A 23,166-nucleotide genomic window follows, 5' to 3' on the forward strand; every position below is an offset into this window, starting at 1 on the left:
ACATCTTGTTAAATTGAACCATTTCTGTTCTCATGTCTCAACGCATCCGAGTGAACCGCATACCGTATATTGCAGACACCTTGTTCCAACAACCGTGCGCGCTCGTTATTATCATCACGCACACTTCTTTTAATTAGAATGTGTGTGCCCATCTAGCGCACACACGTTGATCTATCTAACTATTTCAGTTTGCTGTGGCTAATCGCAAACAGTTCATCCATGTGAAGTGTATGCCATCAATCGCAGACACTTTGATCTGGCTGGCCCGTTTCTGTTCTCTTGCCTAATTGCAAACAGTTAATCCTTCTGAAGCGTATGCCCTCAATCACACATACCTTGATCTGGCTGACCGTTTCTTTTGTGCTTCCTAATCACAAACAGTTCATTCGAGTGAATCGTATGCTGTATATCGCACACACCTTCATTTGGCTGCCCGTTTCTTTTGTTCCTCCTCATCGCGAATAGTTAATTGAGTTGAACCTTATGCCCTGCATCACACACACAACTAAAATCTGAATCGTGTTTGATGCATCCTCCATCGTAAACGTTTTGCACCTTTTTGACGGGTTTTTTACACCACCGTTTGCGATTATGGCATCGCACACAGTTTCATCGAAGGATCTTTGATCGTAGTGTCGTGTTAGCAGTATCCTGTAGTGGTGTCGGGTGGCAGAGCTACTTTGGAGAGAAAGCCTGCATGATTAAATGTTGAAGCAGATCAGCGACGGTGACGAATAGATAGGGGGACAGGGGGTCACCCTACCGGAGACCATTTTTACAGTTGATCCAAGGGCCCGGGTTCCCATTAAGGAGTACCGTTGTCTTATTCGACACCAGTAAAGTTCTGATCCAGCTTATAGTTTTGGCCGGGAAACCCCAAGCGAGCATAATGAGAAGGAGCGAGTCCCATTAGATCAAGACAAAACTTTGTGGAAGTCAAGTTTTAACACCATAGTGGGTGCCTTCCGGATGTGGCAGGCACTAAGAAGGTTGGCAGCGTAGATATTGTTTTCACCAATGTATCTCCCCGTGACGAAACCGGTTTGGTCGCCATGGACGAGGAGAGAAATGAGTGGCTTGATCCTGTTGGTAATAACTTTTGTGGTCGCCTCGGGAGGGCAACTATAGAGAAATGGGTCTGAAGCCATATGGGGTTCTGGCAGATTCTTTTTTGGGGAGGAGGATCATATGGTCTCCGTTGAATCACTCGAGATTGACGCAAAGGTCTGCTAAGTCAATGAAAAATGGAAGGATCGTAAATGTTGTGCCAGAATTTTTAGTAGAAACCTAGTCCAAGCCCTTCAGGACAAGGGCTGACATTGACATTCATGAAGGAAGGCATCCTGAATTTCCTGCTGGTGAAGGCCGAGTCTAGGTGGAGTAACCGGGGGAGATGGGTCGGGTAAAATTAAGAAAGGTTGAAGAGCCAGGTCGAAACTTTCTAAGTGCCTAGCAGATTGTGGAAGAAGTTGTGAAGGATAGCGGCTTTATTAACATGGTCAGAAAACTCGGCCCCATTGTCCTCAACCCCATTGTCCTCAAGGATGTCGATGTTGTTTTTGCGGAACCTCTGAGAAGCGGAGGCATGGAAAATTTTGAGTTTTAATCACCGTCGACGACGGCTTTTACTTTCCCCATTTGCTTCTAGAAGAGAACTTTTTGCCTGACCGCCCGTTGAAGGGAGGTGATAACTACTAGTCCGAGGGAGGCCTCTAGGCGGGAGAGGGTACGCTTTTCTTCAATGCTGCCAATCATGTTGATGACAGTCTTGTAGTCAATTTCACGCTGGTGAACATGCCTAAGTTTTTTGGACCAAAATTTGAGGTTCGACCTAGTGCATTTGATGGCAGTGGCCAGGGCTAGGTCCGAAGCGATAGCTAAGTGGGGAGGGGTCCAGGCCTCTGAAACAATACGCTTGCAAGCCGAGTGAAGGGCCCAGAAAGATTCAAAACTAAAGGGGCGGGAACGAGGGATATGCGAAGAGATGTTGATTATGAGCGGGATGTGGTCGAAAGATAAATGAGTTAGGGAGGGGAGTGTTGAATTAGGGAAGCGGTCTTCCCACGCCTAGGTTGAAAAAGCCTCTGTCCAGGCGTTCCATAGTGGTCCCACGCTTGTTGGTTTGCTATATTATAGTGAAAATATATCTCATGTTCCCTTGGTGTGGTAATACTTTAGTTGGTGTGTTGCTTAAACTCGTTGTTTGCGTTAAAATAGTCAAATGAGGCCAACCAGAAGGACGCGATTTCTCGATTTCAGGTAGAGGAAAGCATAGTTTTCCCCCTAAATTCCTCCCCCCCCCCCCCCCCTAAATTTTACAAAACTGGTATAAATGTGGCCCTTCAGTGGTTTTGGTTAGATTCGGGGCGGTTTTGACTCTAATTACGCTAACTAGGCAACTGACGTGTTAATTTGACGTGATCGGGAGAACGATTCATTTGTGCGATGAACCCTAGCTCTAATTCCCATCTCGCACACCTCAAGGCAATGAACCCTAGCTACCACCTCGATTCTTCCTAATCCATAACTGAAATCAATGGTGCACTCATCCTCTAGCTTGTCCATCAGCCGTCCTTCGTCTTTGCAAACCATGATGTCGTTGTCGCTACCGCCGGTGTCGTGCTAGGAGGGACACGTGGAGTACGAGCTGGAGCAGCTTTGCCACTGCCGCCCGAAGGCACCTCAATGGATTTCATGGAGTGTTTCTCATCAAGGGTAATACAAACTGCACAAAATCAAAGGTAAAATTCTCTGCTTCAATTGTTTTTGTCACAGGCTTTGATCTCTCTATGTTGCATTGATGATCTTCAATTTTAAAGATCATTGAGGGTTCATATTGCTGCACTATTTTTGTCAGAGACATGAGCTTCCATATTTCTCTCTTGAAGTGTTAGAAAACCATTGGTTAGTCTGGTAATTTTAACGGTCAATTATTTCATTAGTATGTTACTCCCACTATATGAGCAACCTCAACGACCACGAGGTAACATACTGCTTGTGGGCCCTGTGAGCCTCTTCTTGTCTTCTACCGAAGCTTCTAGCGTCTCTTATTTTCCATATAAAAAACAACGTAAAAATTCATTGTGTTTGGACCTTCCTAGATATGGTTTTTCTACGAAACCCAAAACATGCAAAATATAGGAACTGACACTAGGCACTAAATTAATAAGTTAGTTCAGAAAAATAGTATAAAGTAAAGTAAAAATGTGTAGAAATGATAATATAATACCATGAAACAATAAAAAATTAAAGATACGTTTGAGACGCTTCACTCGTCGCTTGAGGCGAGGGAGCGGGACAAAGCCCCTCCCGATAGGGCACATCCTATTTGCCGCACACGGGCGACGAAGGGTCGAGCCTTCTCTGAAGGGCAGGTATGAAGGGGCCAGCCCAAGTGTCCTTCCTTGGCTGGCTGTTTTTTCTGTGTTTGTTTTTTTCTTCCTTTTTTATCTAATTACACAAATTTAAAATTTTCAAAATATGTTCGAAATTACAAAAGAAAAATCAAAAAGTGTTCCAAATCCCTTGTTTTGTTCATGATTTCATAAATTGTTAACATCTCCCTCTCAAAAAATCGCAATTTCAAAAAATAGTCACATTGTTGGGAAAATTTGTTCATGTTTAAAAACATTGTCATGTTTTTCAAATTTTGTTCACTTTTCAATAAAAAATTCATAATTCAAAAAATTGTTCAGATTTCGAATTTTGTTCAGAATCTCAAAAACATTCACATTTTAGAAAGATTTTTTTCATGTTTTTTAAATTTTGTTCACAATTCAAAATGTTCGGAATCCAAAATTTGTTCGGCATTTCAGAAAATGCTCACATTTTTCTGAAAAAAAATGTTCATACTTTTAATATAAAGAAATAGCTTCCCACAAAAAAAAGCAGCTTCCTTGGAAAATTGGGCCGGCCCATTTGTCATTCAGCGAAGGCACTCCTGACGCACATAGCGTCAACTAGGACTAGGAGCTCTCTCCCGATTGGACGAGCCTCAAAGCAACGCCAATAACGAGCGGGCAAAAGGCCAAAAGCATCGGCGAATCTCTCCACCTATTATTCCGTTCCGAACTTCCCGATCCAACGCTTCTCCCGACGCGGGACGTTACTATTAGCACCACCTGCACTAACGAACTCCGTCCTCAAAAAAGAAACAAGAAAAGGAATCCATCTTGCAGCAAAAAAAAAAAGCTTGATTTCGATCCACCAAAGCAAAGCCCTTCCTCAATAATAAGAGTCCAAAGCAAAGCCGTCTCGTCTCATCCACAGACACCATCCCCATGGCAGCAGCGCTGTACTCCAGTCCGATACGAAAGCATCTCCTCCTATCCTTTAACGGCCACACCACTTCCACCCAAACCGAAAAGCCGTGTGTGGCTGCGACCAGACCAGACACGCACACGCGCCAATCAATCCCCGGCCCGGCCCGAGAGAGAGCCCGGGCCGGCACGTGACCGAAACGGCCATCGGCGAGGATCTGTACGGCCACGCCAAAACGACGATCTCCTATATCACGTAACGGAGAGTAACACCGGTCCGTGCATATATAGATGCGCTCCGCCCGTCCACCCCCCACCGATCTCGCGCCGCGCCCAGGTAACAGCAAAACGATCCGACTCCTCGCCGAGGGACGGAGGGAACATAGATAACAGACCAACGAAGCCAGAGAGATACAAGGAAGCCAGGCCAACGAGATACGCGCGAGCGCGAGGAGGAGGAGGAGCCAAGGCGAGTTAGTTGTGCCGTCAGGTGAGCGGGCGCCTTCCGTGCCGCACCCCCCCGCACGCGCTTGTTGCTTTCTTCGCTCCTGTTCCTGTTCCGCCGTGGGGAAAGTGGAGGTGATCCGTCCATCCATGGCCAATGCAGGGGCGTGCGGCGGCCGGCGGAGCGCGGCCGGGATGGGCGTCTACGAGCTCGTCCGGAGCGAGGACGCCGCGGGCCCCGCGCTGGATCTGGAGGCCGGCCGCTGCGGCCCCGCGCCGCCGGCCAAGGCGTCTCCGCCGGCGCCGCGGCAGCAGCGGCTCGTCTCGCTCGACGTCTTCCGGGGAATCACCGTGCTGGTACGTGCCGCCAACAACAAGTCCCTCCCCGCTTTCAGTTCGTTTTACGGGAATCACGTCTTTCTCGCCCTTCTTTGCCAAATCGAATTGCTTCCCGCGTGGGCCTTTTATTTTCTTTTCATTTTTCTCCGCCGCGATTGATTTCGCAGCACCCCTTCAACCAAACACATCATCCTTGGTGCCACCGCCAGCCAAACGTAGATGCTCCATGAATCATGATGCGGCATGCTGGCTACTCATTGCCGGCCTTCTTCCCTTTCCCCTTTTTGTCTCCACTTAAACTAGAGTAACCAAAAGAAAGCAGAGTTGATTGAACCAACCACATGATCACTAGTAGTACAAGATTTTCGCTTCAGGGAGCATTACTGCTGGCCAGCGAGGCTCCTGTACGGCCGGCATGACAAGTTGTCTGAGTTATAGTCATTGCTGCCACCGGCGTATGATTGCCTAGCTCAGCTCTGCTGGGTGGCTCGTCTTCAAGCTCCAGCTCCGACTGCCTATGTTTGCTAGTACTGCTCTACCTCTAAAGATAGCCATTGTGGCCATGCATTATGGTGACAAGACAACACGTCTTGATAGCCATTTTAAAGATCATTAAACGACAGTTATGCGACGCATCCTGATATGCTTCTTTACAACTGACACCACCGGCCTGGCTCGTCAGATAATGAAGAGTTAATCCGATCGCCGGGCCGCCAAATGGGTTTCGAACCGTCGGTGCTCGCTAGCCGGTGGTGGCCCACCGGCTCGCAGTAGGAAAATACCCTAGTTGCAGGCGTACGGAAATTCACCAGCTGTTGGACCCGAGACTGCACACGGCAGAATTCATGCGGTAGTAGTATATACCCTGTGTTGCTGTATTGCTTCCGTACCTGAATTTGTTGGATACGGAAATAAAAGTGGAAAGAATGTCAACTCTAGCTCACCGCTCCATGTTATGTTAGCTAGGGCTAGTAGATAAGTTGATGAGCGCATGTATGCTCATAATTGGTACTTAGAAAAGGATATCGTGTACGTACAGATGCAGCTGACACGACACTGATTTCTAATAGTAGATCCCTCGAAATAAAATTTCCAATAGTAGAGATGTAGAACTCGTGAGAGCGAGCAACACAGTGCACACGGGCCAGGCGAGAGAATTGGTAAAGGCGACGAAGGAGTCGAATATCAAGGGTGGAAGAATTCAGAACAAGATGAATAGTACAGTTCGTTTTCAAGAGATGCATATTTACAGTGTGTTGATGCACCTTTTTGTGCTTTTGAAAGGGTCTGCCGTTGTTCAGGTCTAAACCAATTCAGAAATTTGCAACTTCCATTTTAGTGAAAAAGAATAGCACAATTGTCCGCGGACGTGGCCGGACGCCTGCGGGCGTATAAGGTTTTTGTCTAGTCCGGCTATAGATGCTCTTATAAAAGTTAATTGAATCATTTTTGAAACGGGAAACACATTTTAGGGTGTGGTTGGGTGTTTGATCGGATTTGGCGCGTGGGCACAAAAGGTGAAGAATGTTAGGTACGTACAGATGCCTAGTTTATAGAGGGGGTGGTGGAAATTGTTGCATCTGTGGAGGTGTGAGGATCACGTCTGGTAGCGAGCCAATATTCCCCTACCCTGGAGGACGCATGGCGCATGCGTCGTCGGCTGTTGGCGCCTCACGTCGAGTCGAGACAAGCCCATGAGACGGGCCGCGCCTTTAGCATGTGACGCGCTCTCTCGCCGTCGCACCGCAAGCGATCTGTCCAGTCCGTCGATCACCCCCGCTTTACATCACGCGGTGGCGTGGCGGTGTCCGGTGTCCATCGACCGGCCAAGGCCGGGTCGCCAACTGCCAAAGCAACGGCTGCTTAGTCGTAGTGGGTGCGACGTTGTTGGCGGGTGACTAGGTCGCACTGACAGATGGATGCACCGTCGCTGTAGAAAAGAAGACAAGACACCCCGGCCGGACGCGTGAACGAGCCAACAGCACGGCCGGGTCGGACGAGGTTCCTTCCGGCCGGCGGGGCGACGGGCGCAGCTGCCTCCACATGGCCACCGCCGTGCCCTCGCCGCTTGTTTTCTTTTCTTTTCTTTTCTCTGTCGTTGCTTGCTTGGCCCGCGACGCGTCGATCGGGAGGCCGACACGCGCCGCTCCACCGGCACAAAGCCAGGGTGCTGATTCGCCAGGCCCGGGCGACTGTGGGAGAATCTCGCTGTGTTTATTGGACGTTGGTACGTACGAGCACGAGCACGAGCAAGCGGCAGCTGTGTGGCTTGGCTTGGACCGGCCCGGGGGGCTGTCCCTGGCGTGCAGATCGTGCAGCCTTGATATGGCTGTCCTACCTGCGGCGGTGGGGTTTCCCCTCCTTTTGAAGGTTCGCGTCACTGGAGACCATTAGTTTTCTCAGCTTCGGTTGCCCTGACCGCGAAACAAGGGTAAACGTCGGTGTCACACTAACGCGGCCGCGCAACCGTGCGCTGTGACGGTGCCTGGGGCTAATGGGAGGCACCATCACCACACACGGGCAAGATAACATATAATTGTCATCCCTGGGTAGTGAGAACTAGCTCTAGCTAGCTGACCTACTTAAGTGAAGATCCAGTAAGCTGGAACTGAGAAGCACAAAAAGGAGGCAAACACGCATCAGGGAGAAGTAGGAGTGAACAACTATATCACTGCTAAACAAGATCTACTGTCGGTGTCGCCGCGGTCGCGCGTGCTGACCCAGCAGTTGAGATCCACTCAAGGCCTCAACTCAACTCAAAGTGCAAAAACGCAAGCAACCTTTTGATGTCATGTGGTCGATTCGTGGTCCTGTTCTGTTTAAGCCAACTCTTGAAAGTTAGTAACACGGTAGCTTGATTAGGTGCGACCTTTTCCTCCCGTCAAAAAAATTAGGTGCGACCTTTTCCTTGTTGTGTCGTGTCGTGCTCCAGAAATGATGAATGATCAGTGGCTGCTACAGTGGCTAGGTAGGAAAGGAGCAAGCTAGCCGGGATGGCACGACACATATAGGTAGAATAGCAGTGTACATCTTTAGATGAGATCCCAAGGTCACATCCTGTGTAGCCGGTCCAAACGTGGGAGATGGCAACGCCCCAACCAATTCTTCCCTGGGAAGACAAGGCTGTCCAATGGACCGAAAATGACAGCCCTGTGTGGAGACTGAAGAGTACCACACGTATGCACACAGCCTTCCAAATCCAAGTGATTGGCTAGCTATGTCCAGCCCAGAGGGTGAGCCATGCCTTGTCTGAAAATGACGAAACAACCCATTCGTGCCTGAAAATACGCAACTTTATTACTGCTATGATGATCAATTGCCTGAACAATGAGGCAACGGCTACGCATTGTTGGGTTGCCGCCCCACTGTGTTCCGTCTACTCCAATTCACCTCTACCTCTACTACGTGAAAGTGAAAGCTAAGCAATGCCACGGCAGAATAGATGGATTAATTAGGAGTGTAATTAACAGTAAGCTGCCTTCCAAAGGGAGAAGAAGGTTAGGTTCCCGTCGCTGTAGACCGTCTCTCCTCTCCACCCACTGGTTTTATTTACTACCCACATGCGGACTTGGTAAGTTGCGTCTACGCTGAGAGTTACGTTGTCCTTCTGAGTTGTGGCCTCGTAGATGTCTCAGGACGAAGCGATCGTGGCCAGTCACATTGGCCGAGCGTGCGTGCCACGAAACTTGCAGCCGGTGGTTCCATTCGATTCCTACTTACTTCCCCCATACGATCTTTTTTTTTTGGAAAACTCTTCCACCATACGATCGACCTTGGTGTTGCCGTGGCGTTGTCCATTACTTTCTGGACGTATCTTCCTTCTCTTCCTATGGTAATAAAATAAAATGACCGCAGGTCGCTTGCGTGTTCTCACAAAAGAAAGAGAGAATGGCAATAACACAGGGTGAGAAATTCAGGTGTGTTGGGTTGATGTTGCCGGTGAGGAATTCAGGCATGCTGCTTCTTGCAATCATGCACTCGATTTTACTGTAGGCGGGCTTAATCATGGGGCTTTCTTTCTTCCCGGATAGAATATTTGTTTTCCGAGATGAAATGCATGTGGAGATTGAATCTGATGCCAGAGCCAGACCACCATATATAATGCGAAGCTGTAACCATCACCTACCAGCATCATGTTCCTTTGTCTCCTCGGATTTATATAGCTGTGGTTTTTTAAGACGTAATTATGCAAGAACCACGAAAATTAGTGCTAAAGTAACATTGCAGGAGTGGAAGCATATCTGATTAATTACGTCTGATGGTTATTTTTTCTCTAGCATGATTGGATCTGGGTCTGTAACAAGTGGGGGTACGTCTGATGGTTGGTTAATATAGAAAAGTCTCCAGTATATATATGTGCAGATGCTTGTTTTAGACAGTGGAAAGTTCTTACTACTACTCCATCTGTCCCGTAATATAAGAGCGTTTTGACACTTCACTAGTGTCAAAAACGCTCTTATATTACAAGACGGAGGGAGTAGTCTCTTAGGAAAAGGTAGAACAGAAACATTTGTTACTACATGGAATGCACAGTACAGCTCTATATACTGAACAGAAAATCATTCTGTACCGAGCCTTTCTGATCTGTTGACAAAATGAGTGAAACCAAGGTTAACTGTTGTTTTCCTTGCTGCAGCTTATGATTATCGTGGACGACGCTGGATCGTTTCTTCCGGCAATGAACCACTCTCCTTGGGAAGGTGTAACCATAGCTGATTTCGTCATGCCTTTTTTCCTTTTCATCGTTGGGGTTGCTCTAGCTCTGGCGTACAAGGTACACACTGATTGATTAACAACACGACCGTGACATTTACTTTCGTTTTCTCAAGCTAACACCGGTGTGACATTCACGAATTGCTGTTGCTTCCACCTAATTGCGTCATCTCGTGATGCGTGCAGAGAGTGCCGGATAAATTGGATGCAACTCGAAAGGCAACACTTCGTGCACTGAAGCTCTTCTGTGTTGGTCTTGTTCTGCAAGGTACGTATTAATTAGGATTGTTCTTGAACTTCGACATAATGTTGATGTTTAATTTCTTTTTCTGCTATGATGCACAGGTGGATTTTTTCATGGAGTTCGTAGCCTTACTTTTGGGGTTGATATTACACAAATACGTTTGCTGGGTATACTGCAGGTAAGCAGCATATATATGCATTACATTATTCTGCATCAACAGTTCAACTAGATGTGGGATGACTGATGATTTGTGGCGCCTGCTTGGTTGCAGAGAATCGCAATAGCTTATCTTGTTACAGCACTCTGTCAGATTTGGCTCAAGGGAGATGATGATGTAGATTCTGGACTTGATTTGATCAAGAGATACAGATATCAACTGTGAGTTCAAACCTTTAAGAATCCAAAAAAAATCACTGATCCACATGACATATATAGATGACTTAGTATGAGCAAGTTGTGTTTCTGAAATTACCATTTGCTATTGTTCTGCTAGACTCGCAGGCTTACTCATCACAATCACCTACATGGTTCTCTTGTATGGTACCTACGTTCCTGACTGGGAGTATCGGATATCAGGTCCTGGTTCCACAGAGAAAACGTTCACTGTAAGTTCCACTTTCACTTATTTTTTTCATGCTAAGAATATATCTAGCAGTATTATAGATGACAGTAGAACTACCCGCAAAAAAACAGATGAGAGTAGAACTGATGAGCTTCAAAATCGTAACTTATATCAGGTCAAATGTGGTGTACGAGGTGACTCTGGGCCAGGCTGCAATGCGGTTGGCATGATTGACCGCAAAATCTTAGGCATCCAGCATCTCTATGGTCGACCGGTTTATGCGCGATCCCAGGTTCTAATAAATTCAAGAGCTTGCATAATGCTTACTCGTCACCTTCATTCAGTCTGTATTAACTCCTCTCTCCTGTGACAGCAATGCAGCATTGATTCACCGCAAAATGGGCCACTCCCTCCTGATGCACCCTCATGGTGCCAGGCCCCTTTTGATCCTGAAGGGCTTCTCAGGTCAGAAAAACTCATGATTCCTTCAGAGTTTATCTCTTCTAGCTGTAACGTGAGTTCTGTGCCAAGGGTAAATTCTGATTGTTTTTTTCCCGTAAACAGTTCTGTGATGGCCATCGTCACCTGCTTGATCGGTCTCCAATACGGGCACATAATTGTACATTTTCAGGTGAAATGTCTGCTTTCCATTTGGTGAGCACTTGATCTTCTGGATGAATGCAACATATTCTGAATTTCTCCATCTCTATCCTTCATTGCAGAAACACAGGGAAAGAATCATGCACTGGCTTGTCCCTTCCTTCGGCATGCTCGTCCTGGCCTTCGCAATGGACTTCTTCGGTAAGGATATCGTCATCAGTTAACACTCCATTCCTGATTATCCTGGGCAATGACATTGACCGCACTATCACTATGCTGATGATCTCTGCAGGAATGCATATGAATAAGCCATTGTACACCGTAAGTTACACTCTGTGCACCGCTGGTGCTGCGGGGCTCCTCTTCGCGGGGATCTACACACTGGTCGACCTCTACGGGTACCGTCGCCCGACTATCGCCATGGAGTGGATGGGGATGCATGCCCTGATGATATTTGTCCTGATTGCGTGCAACATTCTACCCATCTTCATTCATGGCTTCTACTGTGGGGAGCCCAATAACAACCTTGTAAGCTTTTGCAGATGACCCACAGCTTTTCAGTCGAGCTTTCAATGTATGATAACGTAAATTGGAATATAAAGAACTAACACATTCTGCTCTGTGTTTGCAGTTGAAGTTCATTGGGATTAGGGCATGATCTGTATATGGTGGATCGAGCTATAGGGAGACACGGGAGACACATATAGAGATATTTTAGGACCCTATTTGCACAGAGATTTCGAGAGATGAGTGCAGGCCTAGTTTTGCAATATGGTCATAGCTTCATCACCATCCTGTGTAACTGCCTGTTCGACACGGCAGGGAACAGTTGCTGTTGCACAGGTTGTTTTCTCTGAGTGCTCTATGTATATGGCAAAGAAGCTTTGTGTATAGATGACAACAATGCGATTCAAGAGAAATATATAGTACGTACATAGATTAATTATCAGTTCCAAACACGTCTACTGCATTTGCATTCAACTTGGTCTGGACATCATAATCCTAGGAGCCTGGGATATTTGGACAGGGAGATGATTTGGGGCATTGCACCCACACATCCAATCTGACGACAAAGTTCAGGTAAGAGATATCGAGAGATTGCCTTGTTTGTCTTTTTCTTTTTAAATGAAGGCTTCTATTACTCCGGCATCTGCATCATATGTACAGTATATAATCAACCTTATTGCATTTATTGCTTATAAATAAAATCGAACTTTGAAGCCTATCGCTGAACGCTCTAAACACTCAGCCTAACTGAACACTCTAAACTTTCAGAAGCTAAAGAGGGATAAACTTAAAAAACGTGAACCAACTAAGATGGACATGCTAAAAAGACCATTCTAAACACTGGGAAGCCTATCACCGACACGCACATCAGCCAACTGGTACACAAAGTAGCACTAGCATGCAGCAAGGAATTTTTTTTCTTACCAAAAAGACTACATTATTTATGCATAGTCAGATAGACCAGAACACACCGCAGTGCCCCCAATCAATACAAGGATCTCAAAGATTTATCAATCCCACATAACCAAGACCCAAAAGTATACGTACTGCTACAAGGCAGAGTGATATTAAAGGTTAAATACATAGCTTGCCGAGCAATGCGCGCCACACAATAATCAGATAAGAGAAGTTGAATGGTTTCTCATTCATAACAGAAAATGGATAAAGCAGGCGAAAGCCATTTTTTTTGAACTGGAGGCGAAAGCCATTTTTGGTAACAGAAGCTACAATAAGTATCCCCTTGCCACATTTTGTTACAACTAGATCATCGATGGCGCGCATTGCTGCGCCCGTCTTTTTTAATACTGAATGTTAAAGTATAGATGCAACGATGTGTAGGCATCTTGTTTCAAAGTTAACTATATGTATTTATGTACAAAATTATTTTACCTGAAAGTTAAAGCAGTTGTAGTATATACTATAAAGGATTTTGATTTTTTGTGAATTTGTAGCATAAGATGGTCATTATAATAGACCAAAGGCCATTTGCAGAAGGCTAGTATTTTTTTTTTTGTCAAAATCATGATGTCAAGATCTTCTTGGTCTTTAGGTACCAAATTTTGACTTGGTTGGCTTTATGCAAACAAAAGGATGACAGAACATCAGAACTGATTTGGAATGCGCAATGGAGACGCCTGTATTCAGTTCAAAAAATAGAAAACATTGACATTAACAGAGAAGCTGACGTGCAAACAAAAAAAACAAAGAAACTACAAACCATTACTGTGCAAAATGTTCATGTACACAGTAACTAAAGACTGCTGGCTATTGGCGAGTGTTGAGAAGGTCTTCTCATTGATGAAGTTCATTGGGTGGGTATTGAACACTGCCTCCTTCTGCGGGGCGCCCACCAGCCTGACCACGCCTCACCCCTGCACTTAGACTTCATGACTCAGTATAAAGCAGAAGACACATCAATGCTCACAATGATCAAATTACAAGTGTACAGAAAACATACATCATGAACGCATTCAAAGGCAGATATCATGGCGTGGATGTGGCAAGTGCAATCCACGGCTCTGTTGCCTCCACTGTTTGTCATCTCGACAAGCACCAGGAGCAAATTCAATTGCGAGCATTTGATACAATATTGCATCCCATGAACAAATTAAGGGATTAATGTATGCTTAGGCAAAGAACTTAACATAACTATTGCTTGAAATGTGATCCTTTGGGTTTACAAAGACGGTGCAGCCAAATTTCTTAGCTGGCTTTTTTTTTTTTGCTGAAGTTCAGTGTGTGTCCATTAACATTTACCAGAAATCATTCTTTTTTCTTTTTGAAGATAACAATAGACTGTAACTTGTACATATTTTGCAGGGTTCAAGTCCACCCTGATAATACTTGATGCCCTAGCCATCCTGGCCACTTCCATAGCCTGATCATGTTAAAAAGACATAAAAGTGATGGTCATAGGGAATAATTCTTCTAAACCTGCAAGTATATTGTGTAATATAAAATATCACATGTCACATACAGCATTCTGAATCTGAACGGCATCGGAACAATACTTAAGGTTGAGGTCCGGACTAAGACGAATATTGGTTCCTGCTGATGGTGAAGCGGGATGGCACATAGTCGATCAGCATACCCCGGTTGACATTGATCCTGAGGAGGTCACAGAGGTTTACAGCGAGCACACTCCTTGCACTGGCCAGTTTACACTGGCAGGACTGGTCACGCCTTCTCTGACGCTCTCAACAATGCTGTGAGGGAAACGTAATTGGGGAAAGACTCTCGTTTAAAATATGTAAGTGTAACGACTAACACATTATTAACTGAAATGACACTACTATATAGTGAATTGACAGCAGTGATGAAAATGTGTCACTCCAAATAATCCATAAAATGTGTAGTTATGTGCGTGTGTTTTCTTGAAGAATTACTAATGAGCTAAAGAGTATGAAACAGAGCATCCATATTTTATTGATATGGGATAGAAACAGCATATGAAGAATCATGGGACAGCTTCATCACACAAGCTTTCTAGAAGTGCTTTGCTTTGTAAAATATAATTATGTCACTCTAATTAGGTTTTTTCATATTTTGCTGCAGGACTCTATGTCCTGACCTCATGATCCCACTGAATGAATAAACTTGCAACATTTATCGGTATATATTAATAATTATAAAGTTCACCAATTAACATATGGCCAAGCCAGACAACAACACCATGGATGGCAAAGAACCAATTTGACAAACACCTGACCTTCAATAATCGACAAAGATGTATATCTTTCTAAAGATCTAGCCATGCCAAATCTAAAGTAGAGAGTTACACAGAAGCATCACCAAACAGGCACACGGTAGAAATTGCATTAAAGAAAATTCACGATGAAGGTAAAAATGTGGATGGAGGGAAACCTTAGCCGAGAACCATACCGCTGGAGGATTTGCTGCAAGAGTAAGAATGGTGAGGCAATTGTATCCAGCCAGTGGCATCACGCAATGGCCCTGATTGTGTAAAAATTTCATGTTTTCTGTATTTAACACGGGCGACATGATTTTCCCCTGGATGTCGCTTGTGTAATTAGGAAAGAAATTATCCACAGGATTGTTCGGCTTTGCTCGTTTATGGATAGAAGAAGCAGAAGATATTTGGCTTTTCCTCCCTCTACGACAGCATTGCTACGTTTTTGGAACATTCTAATATACTGTTCTAAATAACCTGTTCCATATAACACAGGAACATACAATCTAAGCAAAGTGTGGCATAAGAATATGGATGGTAAGACACGAAAGATAGTAATTACCTGTCAAGCCATTGGTAATTATGAGCAGCCGAACTAAGAAAATGCCAGTACCAATTCCAACCAAGTCAGTCGACTACAACCAGCATGAACATCACCTGTATGTAATATTTTTTTTTAGAATAACAGGACATCAGGACAAGGTAATTGCCTGGTGGGAGAAAGATCACACATTAACTGAAAAGAAATACAGGGAAGCCTATCGAGCATCACGCTGAAGGATGTTCTGCTGCCGGAGCGGAAAGGGTGTGAGTGAAGACTGCTAATGAGAGGCAGCATATATACACGCACCTCTAGCCCGAAGCAGCGGAAAGGACGGAACATTACCAGCCATGAATGTGTGAAGAGAAACTGAAGAATGATTGCGCCTTCAAACCTCGGTGGAGCAGTTTCGATCAAACAAAGCGCCGGCCTGAATCGTCCGCGTGTGTCAGCTGGATCGAGCAATCCCCGCATTACCCGCGGCGGCTAGATCCCCGCATCGCTCGCGGCGGCTGGATCGAGGAGCCATTCCCTCGCGCGATCCCCGCATCTGCCGGGGCGGCAGGATCGAGCCATTCCCTCGGCTGTCCATCGCCTCTTCGCCCGATTCAGTTCGATCCCCTTGGTCTTTGCCTAATGGGCCGGCACAAAAGGCCCAGTAAACCACAGTAGTCCGATTTTTCTGCTGGAGCAGCTGCCCTTTAGGACAGTTGGGCCACGAATTTGCACGTGCGGTGGAGCTCGTAATAAGCATCAGATCCGATGGCCAGAAACGCCTCTATCACTAAAACGGACGGTCAGATATGAAGAGGACGTGAGAGGGCTGGGATTTGGCTCAGTTATACTGTCCTAAATAAGTACTCCCTCCGACTCAAATAAGTGTCTCATTTCCCAGGAACCAAACGAAAATATTTATCTTTAAATGGTAATTTAAGATGCTATAATGTTTTAGATTTGAAGCCAAAAGTATTCATTAAAGCCGAGTACCTTGAGTGCATAGAAAAAAAAACAAAAAGTGTGAAGATCCCATTCGAAAAAGTCATGGTCCATAGTTAGCTCGACATGTGTAATTGTTAGTGTAACTAGGACATGGCCCGTGCTTTGTAACGGGAGAAAACAAAACACCAAACACCCTTCCCCATTCCTTCCCCTACCAAACCCTTATCTATGATTTTGTTCATAAATGCAAATAGAGAAAATATTACATAATCAGGTTTAGTGTTATGCTAATTTCCAACATTAGCTCAAAAAGTGTATATAATTCTACTACCCTTTTTTATGTGTGTGCATTTTTCTAAGCTACATACTACCTTTTTATGAAAAATCAATACTATTTTCCTATGACTTATCATTCTAAATTGTATTTATTAAATAAAGTTTTATTATCAAATTTAGATGCGAGAAACTGATTTCTTCTGGATAGTAGTTTTCTTTTGATCTTATTTAGAATTTATGATAGAGTTGTCATATTTTGTGTGCAAGTTTGCCTATTAAAATTGTTTCTTAGTGCAACGAAATGTCTGATTCATCTTAACATCATCATAACCTCAGCATGCTATGACAACCGTGTAGATGTCTTAGCTCATAAATGAAATTTGGTGTATCTGATATTCAGTAAAGACAATGTATCCATCAAACAATGGGGCATTAGTTGTGACTTCGTTAGTTTACAAGCTTTACGCCATACATAAACGATGTATGAATATATATGTTTGGTTATGTACATATATATGCATACACGTGAAAAGATTTATTTCTTCGTCCATGCACAATTACACACTTTGGCTTGTTCGGATAGGTCCCATGTGAAAGGAATCATCATGCAAAAATTGAGTCCGCCATGTAGGCTTTCATTTGACATGTATGTGCAAAGTTTTTTTTAAAGATGTGTGTGCAAAGTTAGGTTCAAGATTGAGCCTCTATAACCCTCGTGGGCCCTCCCCTCTACATATCTCTCTACTCCCATCCCTATCATGTTCCACTCAGAGATCCGGATTGGGAGCGAGCCGCACACTACAGCTCCATTCTTTCCCATCACGCGTGCTCTCCAGTGAGCAGAGCAACACACCTCATCGGTCACCTCCTCTCGTCATCACCCCGTAGTCCGGCCACGTTCGATCACGACGACCATAGTATCTCATGGGCGTCCCTCCTCTTACTTGTAACATCCCGAGTCCATTCTATCCTGAATCACTATGCAATGTTTGTTTATATTTTTTTGCATTTGCATTTCATTATGCCATTAAATATTTCACACGATTTTTTTGAAGTAAATCCAAATGAGTTTGAATTTAACTTATTCAATCTGTGTGAAACTTTTCCTCTGATCTCTCCATAATCACTATTATAATGTTTTTTAATTTTATTCCTGCATTTGCATTTCATCATGCCATTAAATATTTCACACCAAATTAAATCTACGAACATTCCATATAATGTATTTTATTTAATTGCTTTTCCAATTTCCATTCCAGCCTTCTCCGAAATCCCTTGCCTTTTCTACTTCCTGCCCCCAAAACTTTGTCCAAAATATTTTATCACTTTCTTAAGCTACACCAAAAACACTCCTAAAGCCTAGATCTAATTCAAACCCATTTGAAATAAATGCAAATGGGTTTGAATTTAACTCACCCAATTTGTGTGAAACTTCCTCTGTGGGACTAAGTATAAATCATGGACACCACAGGAAAAGTTTCGTATTTGTACATGCGCCTCCATCATTGTCTCTTTTCCTAATTTTTGTATTCTGTAAATGGCAAAAGAGAGAAGAAAATGGGAAAGAGAGAGCCAATCAGCCCACTAAGGCCCAGCCGACACTTATCTTACCCCCGATCCCCACTCGTCTCCACTCCCTCGATCCCGTCCTCTCGATCCCCAGCGCCGCCACACAGAGGAGCGGGAGCCCCGCGCACCGTGCCTCTGGTTCCACCCGCCGGCGCGACCAACAGCGCCATGGTCGTCGCCGCCCTTTGCTAACCTACCTCCCTCCTCCGGCCATCTCCGCCGCCAGGGCCCTCTCTGCACCTACCCCCGATCCCCACTCCTATGTTTCATCCCGCCAGCGACCAGCGCCATGGCCGTCCTTTGCTGTTCTCCTACCTCCTCCGGCCTCAGGCCATGTCCGTCGCCATCTAAACCTATCCAACCTCCACTCCTCAGACATCCCACCGACGACCAGCCACCGCCCTTTGTCGTTCTCGTTCTATGTTTGTTGACTCGGGATGCTAGTTGTTGATATTACAGACAATTTACATACGTATATAAATTGATATGATTCCGTGCAACCAATCGAGGTGGTATTATTAAACCCGAGTGAGGTAGAATACGTGAGCGTCGTGCGTGTAGAGGCCCAATGAGACGATATGGCCCAGGCGGGAAATTTAGTTGCAGCTCTTTAGCGAGATACGGATCATGTGGATGGACAAAATTTTAGTTTCACCTCAGATCTTTTCCTAATAATAAAGCACAGGCATCCCCAAATTAGTACCATCTCGTTTATATTACGATTTTGTTTGTACAAATCGTAAAAACGTATTATGACATAAGAAGAAAGCGCATTGTGACGATGAACCCGACAAAATCAATCTGTGCTTTATTATTAGAGAAAGATTTTATTCCAATCCGCTACATATGGACTAACGAGAGCCCTACGAAGTTTACCCATGGGTTCGCTACTCCTATTATCACAAAAAAAGTGGCATCCCTAAGAGGAACAATATTATATAACTAGGGTACATAATCGAAAGAGGCTTATCCTAGATCCACGTATCTTCCTAGAATTTAATTGGTTCGGCATTCCCTACTGTAGGATCAAAAGTATGGGGGGTGATTAGAATACTTGACCAAATAAAAACTTATCATTTTTCCAATTTTAGTTATAGGCAAGTTTTAACAATTCTACCAAGTCAAGCAACACCCTAGACATGCAAGTCTAAGAGTTGTGCAGCGGAAAGTAAAAACTTTGCATATGAACGTAAAGAAGGGATCGGAGAAATCAAAAGCAAAGAAGACACAATGATTTTTGGCGTGGTTCCGATAGTTTGTGCTATTGTACGTCCACGTTGATTGGAGACTTAAACCCACGGAGGGTAACGACTGTGTGAGTCCACAAAGGGCTCCACCCACGAAGGGTCCACAAAGGACTAGCCTCACTCGGGGTAGATCTTCATGAAGTAGGCGATCTCCTTGCCCTTACAAACTCCTTGGTTCAACTCCACATGATCTTGGAGGCTCCCGAGTGGCACCTAACCAATCTAGGAGACACCACTCTCCAAAAGGTAATAGATGGTGTGTTGATGATGAACTCCTTGCTCTTGTGCTTCAAAAGATAGTCTCCTCAACACTCAATCACTCTCTCACAGATTTGGCTTTGGTAGGAGAAGGATTGAAGTGGAAAGCAACTTGGGGCGGGGAGGCTAGAAATCAAGATTCAAATGGTTTGATTGGAATGCCTTGATCTCAACACATGAGTAGGTGGTTCTCTCTTAGAAAATGAATGGTGGAAGTGTAGGCACATTCTGATGGCTCTCTCACAAATGGAGAAGGGGATGGAGGGGTGATACGTCTCCAACGTATCTATAATTTTTTTATTGTTCCATGATGTTATATTATCATTCTTGGATATTTTAAAATCATTCTATAGCAACTTTATATCATTTTTGGGACTAACCTATTGACATAGTGCCCAGTGCCAGTTGTTGTTTTTTGCTTTTGTTTACTTCGCAGAAAATCAATACCAAACGGAGTCCAAACACAACGAAACTTTTTGGAGATTTTTTCTGAACTAGAAGACACAAGATGGGCCAAAGAGGTACCAGAGGGGTGCCCCGAGGGGGGCACAACCCACCTGGGCATGCCTGGGGGCCAGGCGCGCCCTGGTTGGTTGTGCCCACCTCGGTGGCCTCCCGCACCGCCTCTTTGCTCTATAAATACCCCGAAAATCCAAAAACCCTAGGGGAGTCGACGAAACACAATTCCAGCCGCCGCAAGTTCTAGAAACCACAAATCCAATCTAGACACCATCACGGAGGGGTTCATCATCCTCATTGGTGCCTCTCCAATGATGCGTGAGTAGTTCATTGTAGACCCTCGGGTCCGTAGTTAGTAGCTAGATGGCTTCCTCTCTCTCTTTTTCTTGTGATTCTTAATACAATGGTCTCTTGGAGATCTATTTGATGTAACTCTTTTTGCGGTATGTTTGTTGGAATCCGATGAACTTTGAGTTTATGATCAGATCTATTTTAAAGTTATTTGAGTTTTGATCTCTTATACGCATGATTGCTTATAGCCTCGTATTTCTTATTCGAATCTTTGGTTTAGTTAGGCCAACTAGATCAATTTTTCTTGCCATGGGAAGAGGTGCTTTGTGGTGGGTTCGATCTTACGGTGCTCAATCCCAGTGACAGAAGGGGACATGACACATATGTATCGTTGCTATTAAGGATAACAAGATGGGGTCTATTCCTATATGAATAGATCTTGTCTACATCATGTCATTGTTCTTATTGCATTACTCCATTTCTCCATGAACTTAATACACTAGATGCATGTTGGATAGCGGCCGATGTGTGGAGTAATAGTAGTAGATGCAGGAAGGAGTCAGTCTACTAATCTTGGACGTGATGCCTATATAATGATCATTGCCTGGATATCATCATAATTATTTGAAGTTCTATCAATTGTCCAATAGTAATTTGTTTACCCGTCGTATGCTATTTTTCTCGAGAGAAGCCACTAGTGAAATCTACAGCCCCCGGGTCTATTCTTTATCATATTTGCCTTTGAGATCTATTTTTATTCGCTTTTATTTTCTGATCTATTAATCCAAAAAATCCAAAAATACCTTGCTGCACTGTTTTGTTGTTTATTTTATTTCGCGTTTCCGCGAGATCTATTTATCCAATCTACTACAAATGTATTTATCTTTTTACCTGGGAGGGATTGACAACCCATCTTACACGTCGGGTTGCAAGTATTTGTTCTTTGTGTGCAGGTACCGTTTACATAGTGTTGTGTGGTTCTCCTACTGGTTTGATAACCTTGGTCTCATCACTGAGGGAAATACCTGCCGTAGGTGTGTTGCATCATCCCTTCCTCTTTGGGGGAAATACCGACGTAGTTCAAGCCGCATCAAAAGGAATTTCTGGCGCCGTTGCCGGGGAGACATCATCAACATCTATCAGGTTCCTTATCAAAAATCTCATCTCCTTACAATTTACATTATTTGCCATTTGCCTCTCATTTTCATCTCCCCCACTTCACAAAAATGTACCATTTTATTCGCCCTCTTTTCCGTTCGCCGTTTTCTCGTCAGATATGTTTTTGTGTGCAATTTTGTTTGTCACCTTTTATCATTATGGATAGTTCTTCCTCTATTGCGTGCACCCCGAGGACGAGGTTCTTAAATTCAAACAAAGGGGAGGGGAGAATTTAAATGATGCTTGGTATAGGATTTGCAATGCTCATAATAGATCTGTTCGTAAGCAATCTATCGTTGTTCTTCTTCGCTGTTTTATGTGGGCATCACTACTTGGCATAGATTCGTCCTTGATATGATTACTGGTGGGAATTTCTTGATGTGTCCTTCTCTAGATGCTTTTAATGCTATGGGAAATCTTGTGGGTTCACCACCTTTTATGATTAATGAAACAACTTTAACTCTCGAGCATGTTATGGAAAGGCTAGATGCCATTGAAAAGAAAATGCTCACTAAAGAAATATTGAAAAAATAGATAAAAGGATGCACAATCTTGCTAATAGGATTGGGTCAAAAGCGGGGGACATTCTTAAGGTACTAAAAGAAAAAGAGCCCTCATTCAGCGAGAGAATAGAGGAGAGCCCCGCTAGAATGGATAAGTTGGAAGGAATTTTTAGTAATCTAAGCACGGCTTTTTCTTTCGCTAAAACTATTGAGAAAACTCCCATAAAATTTGGAAAGATTACTCGAGTCACTAAAAACAAGGGTGGGACTTCTAATAGTAACAAAGAAGATCTTAAGATGATTAGTATCCACCCCGATTTTATCGAAAGTGATAAAAGACCCTATTTGCAAGAGTGAATTTTTCAAACTTGTTCCTAGGAGTATTGTTATTGAAAAATTTTATGCTAAATCTTGGCAAAATTTTAAGTGTTTTATTGAGGAGTTGGGAACTAAAGATGACAGCACTTAGATCTATGTATTATGCCTAGCTAGGGGCATAAAACGATAGCGCTTGTTGTGAGGCAACCCAATGAATAAAATTTATTTTTGACTTTTCTTTCTGTTCTTGAGTGTTTTCACAAGTATGCTACCGTTATGATTGTGTTTTTTATGTTTTAGTTAGTGTTTGTGCCAAGAAAAGCCTTTGAGATCATGTTGGGTGATAGTTGATTTGATCTTGTTGAAAAACAGAAACTTTTGCGCCTAGTAAAACAATTTTAATTTTTCACAGAAGCGCGATAAAATCCTGAATTTTGCACATAAGATTGATATAAAAATTTCCCATGTTGCCCCGGCTTTTCAGAATTTTTGGAGTTACATAAGCATTCAAAGTTTTCAGATTGCTACAGACTATTCTGTTTTTGACAGATTCTGTTTTCTTTGCGTTGTGTGCTTATTTTGATGAATCTATGGTTTGTATTGGAGGGTATAAGCCATGGTAAAGTTGGAATATAGTAGATATAATGCAAAACTAAAATATGAATGGGTTTGCAACAATACTTAGAGTAGTAATTTGCTTTGTTACACTAACGAATCTCACGAAGGTTTTGTTGAGTTTTGTGTGATTG

The 23,166-nt window shown here is 44.0% G+C and overlaps 1 protein-coding gene and 1 long non-coding RNA gene across 2 annotated transcripts; one reads left to right on the forward strand and one right to left on the reverse strand.

Moving 5' to 3' along the window:
• Positions 1-4,530: 4,530 nt before the first annotated feature.
• Positions 4,531-12,118, forward strand: LOC125537988 (heparan-alpha-glucosaminide N-acetyltransferase). Its single transcript, XM_048701302.1, has 13 exons — positions 4,531-4,749; positions 4,867-5,060; positions 9,679-9,816; positions 9,942-10,023; positions 10,101-10,177; positions 10,271-10,377; positions 10,493-10,604; positions 10,737-10,853; positions 10,935-11,026; positions 11,126-11,192; positions 11,284-11,362; positions 11,454-11,689; positions 11,793-12,118. The coding sequence occupies exons 2-13, from the start codon at positions 4,899-4,901 to the stop codon at positions 11,817-11,819; spliced, it is 1,296 nt and encodes a 431-aa protein (XP_048557259.1). The 5' UTR covers positions 4,531-4,749; positions 4,867-4,898; the 3' UTR covers positions 11,820-12,118.
• A 1,247-nt stretch (positions 12,119-13,365) lies between these two features.
• LOC125537989 lies at positions 13,366-16,057 on the reverse strand. Its single transcript, XR_007296154.1, has 2 exons — positions 13,626-16,057; positions 13,366-13,539 (listed from the first exon to the last, which is right to left on the reverse strand). It is a non-coding gene; the product is annotated as an uncharacterized LOC125537989 (long non-coding RNA).
• Between the last annotated feature and the right edge of the window lie 7,109 nt (positions 16,058-23,166).

This window comes from Triticum urartu, chromosome 2 (genome assembly GCF_003073215.2).
Source record: "Triticum urartu cultivar G1812 chromosome 2, Tu2.1, whole genome shotgun sequence".
Classification (NCBI taxonomy): Eukaryota; Viridiplantae; Streptophyta; class Magnoliopsida; order Poales; family Poaceae; genus Triticum; species Triticum urartu.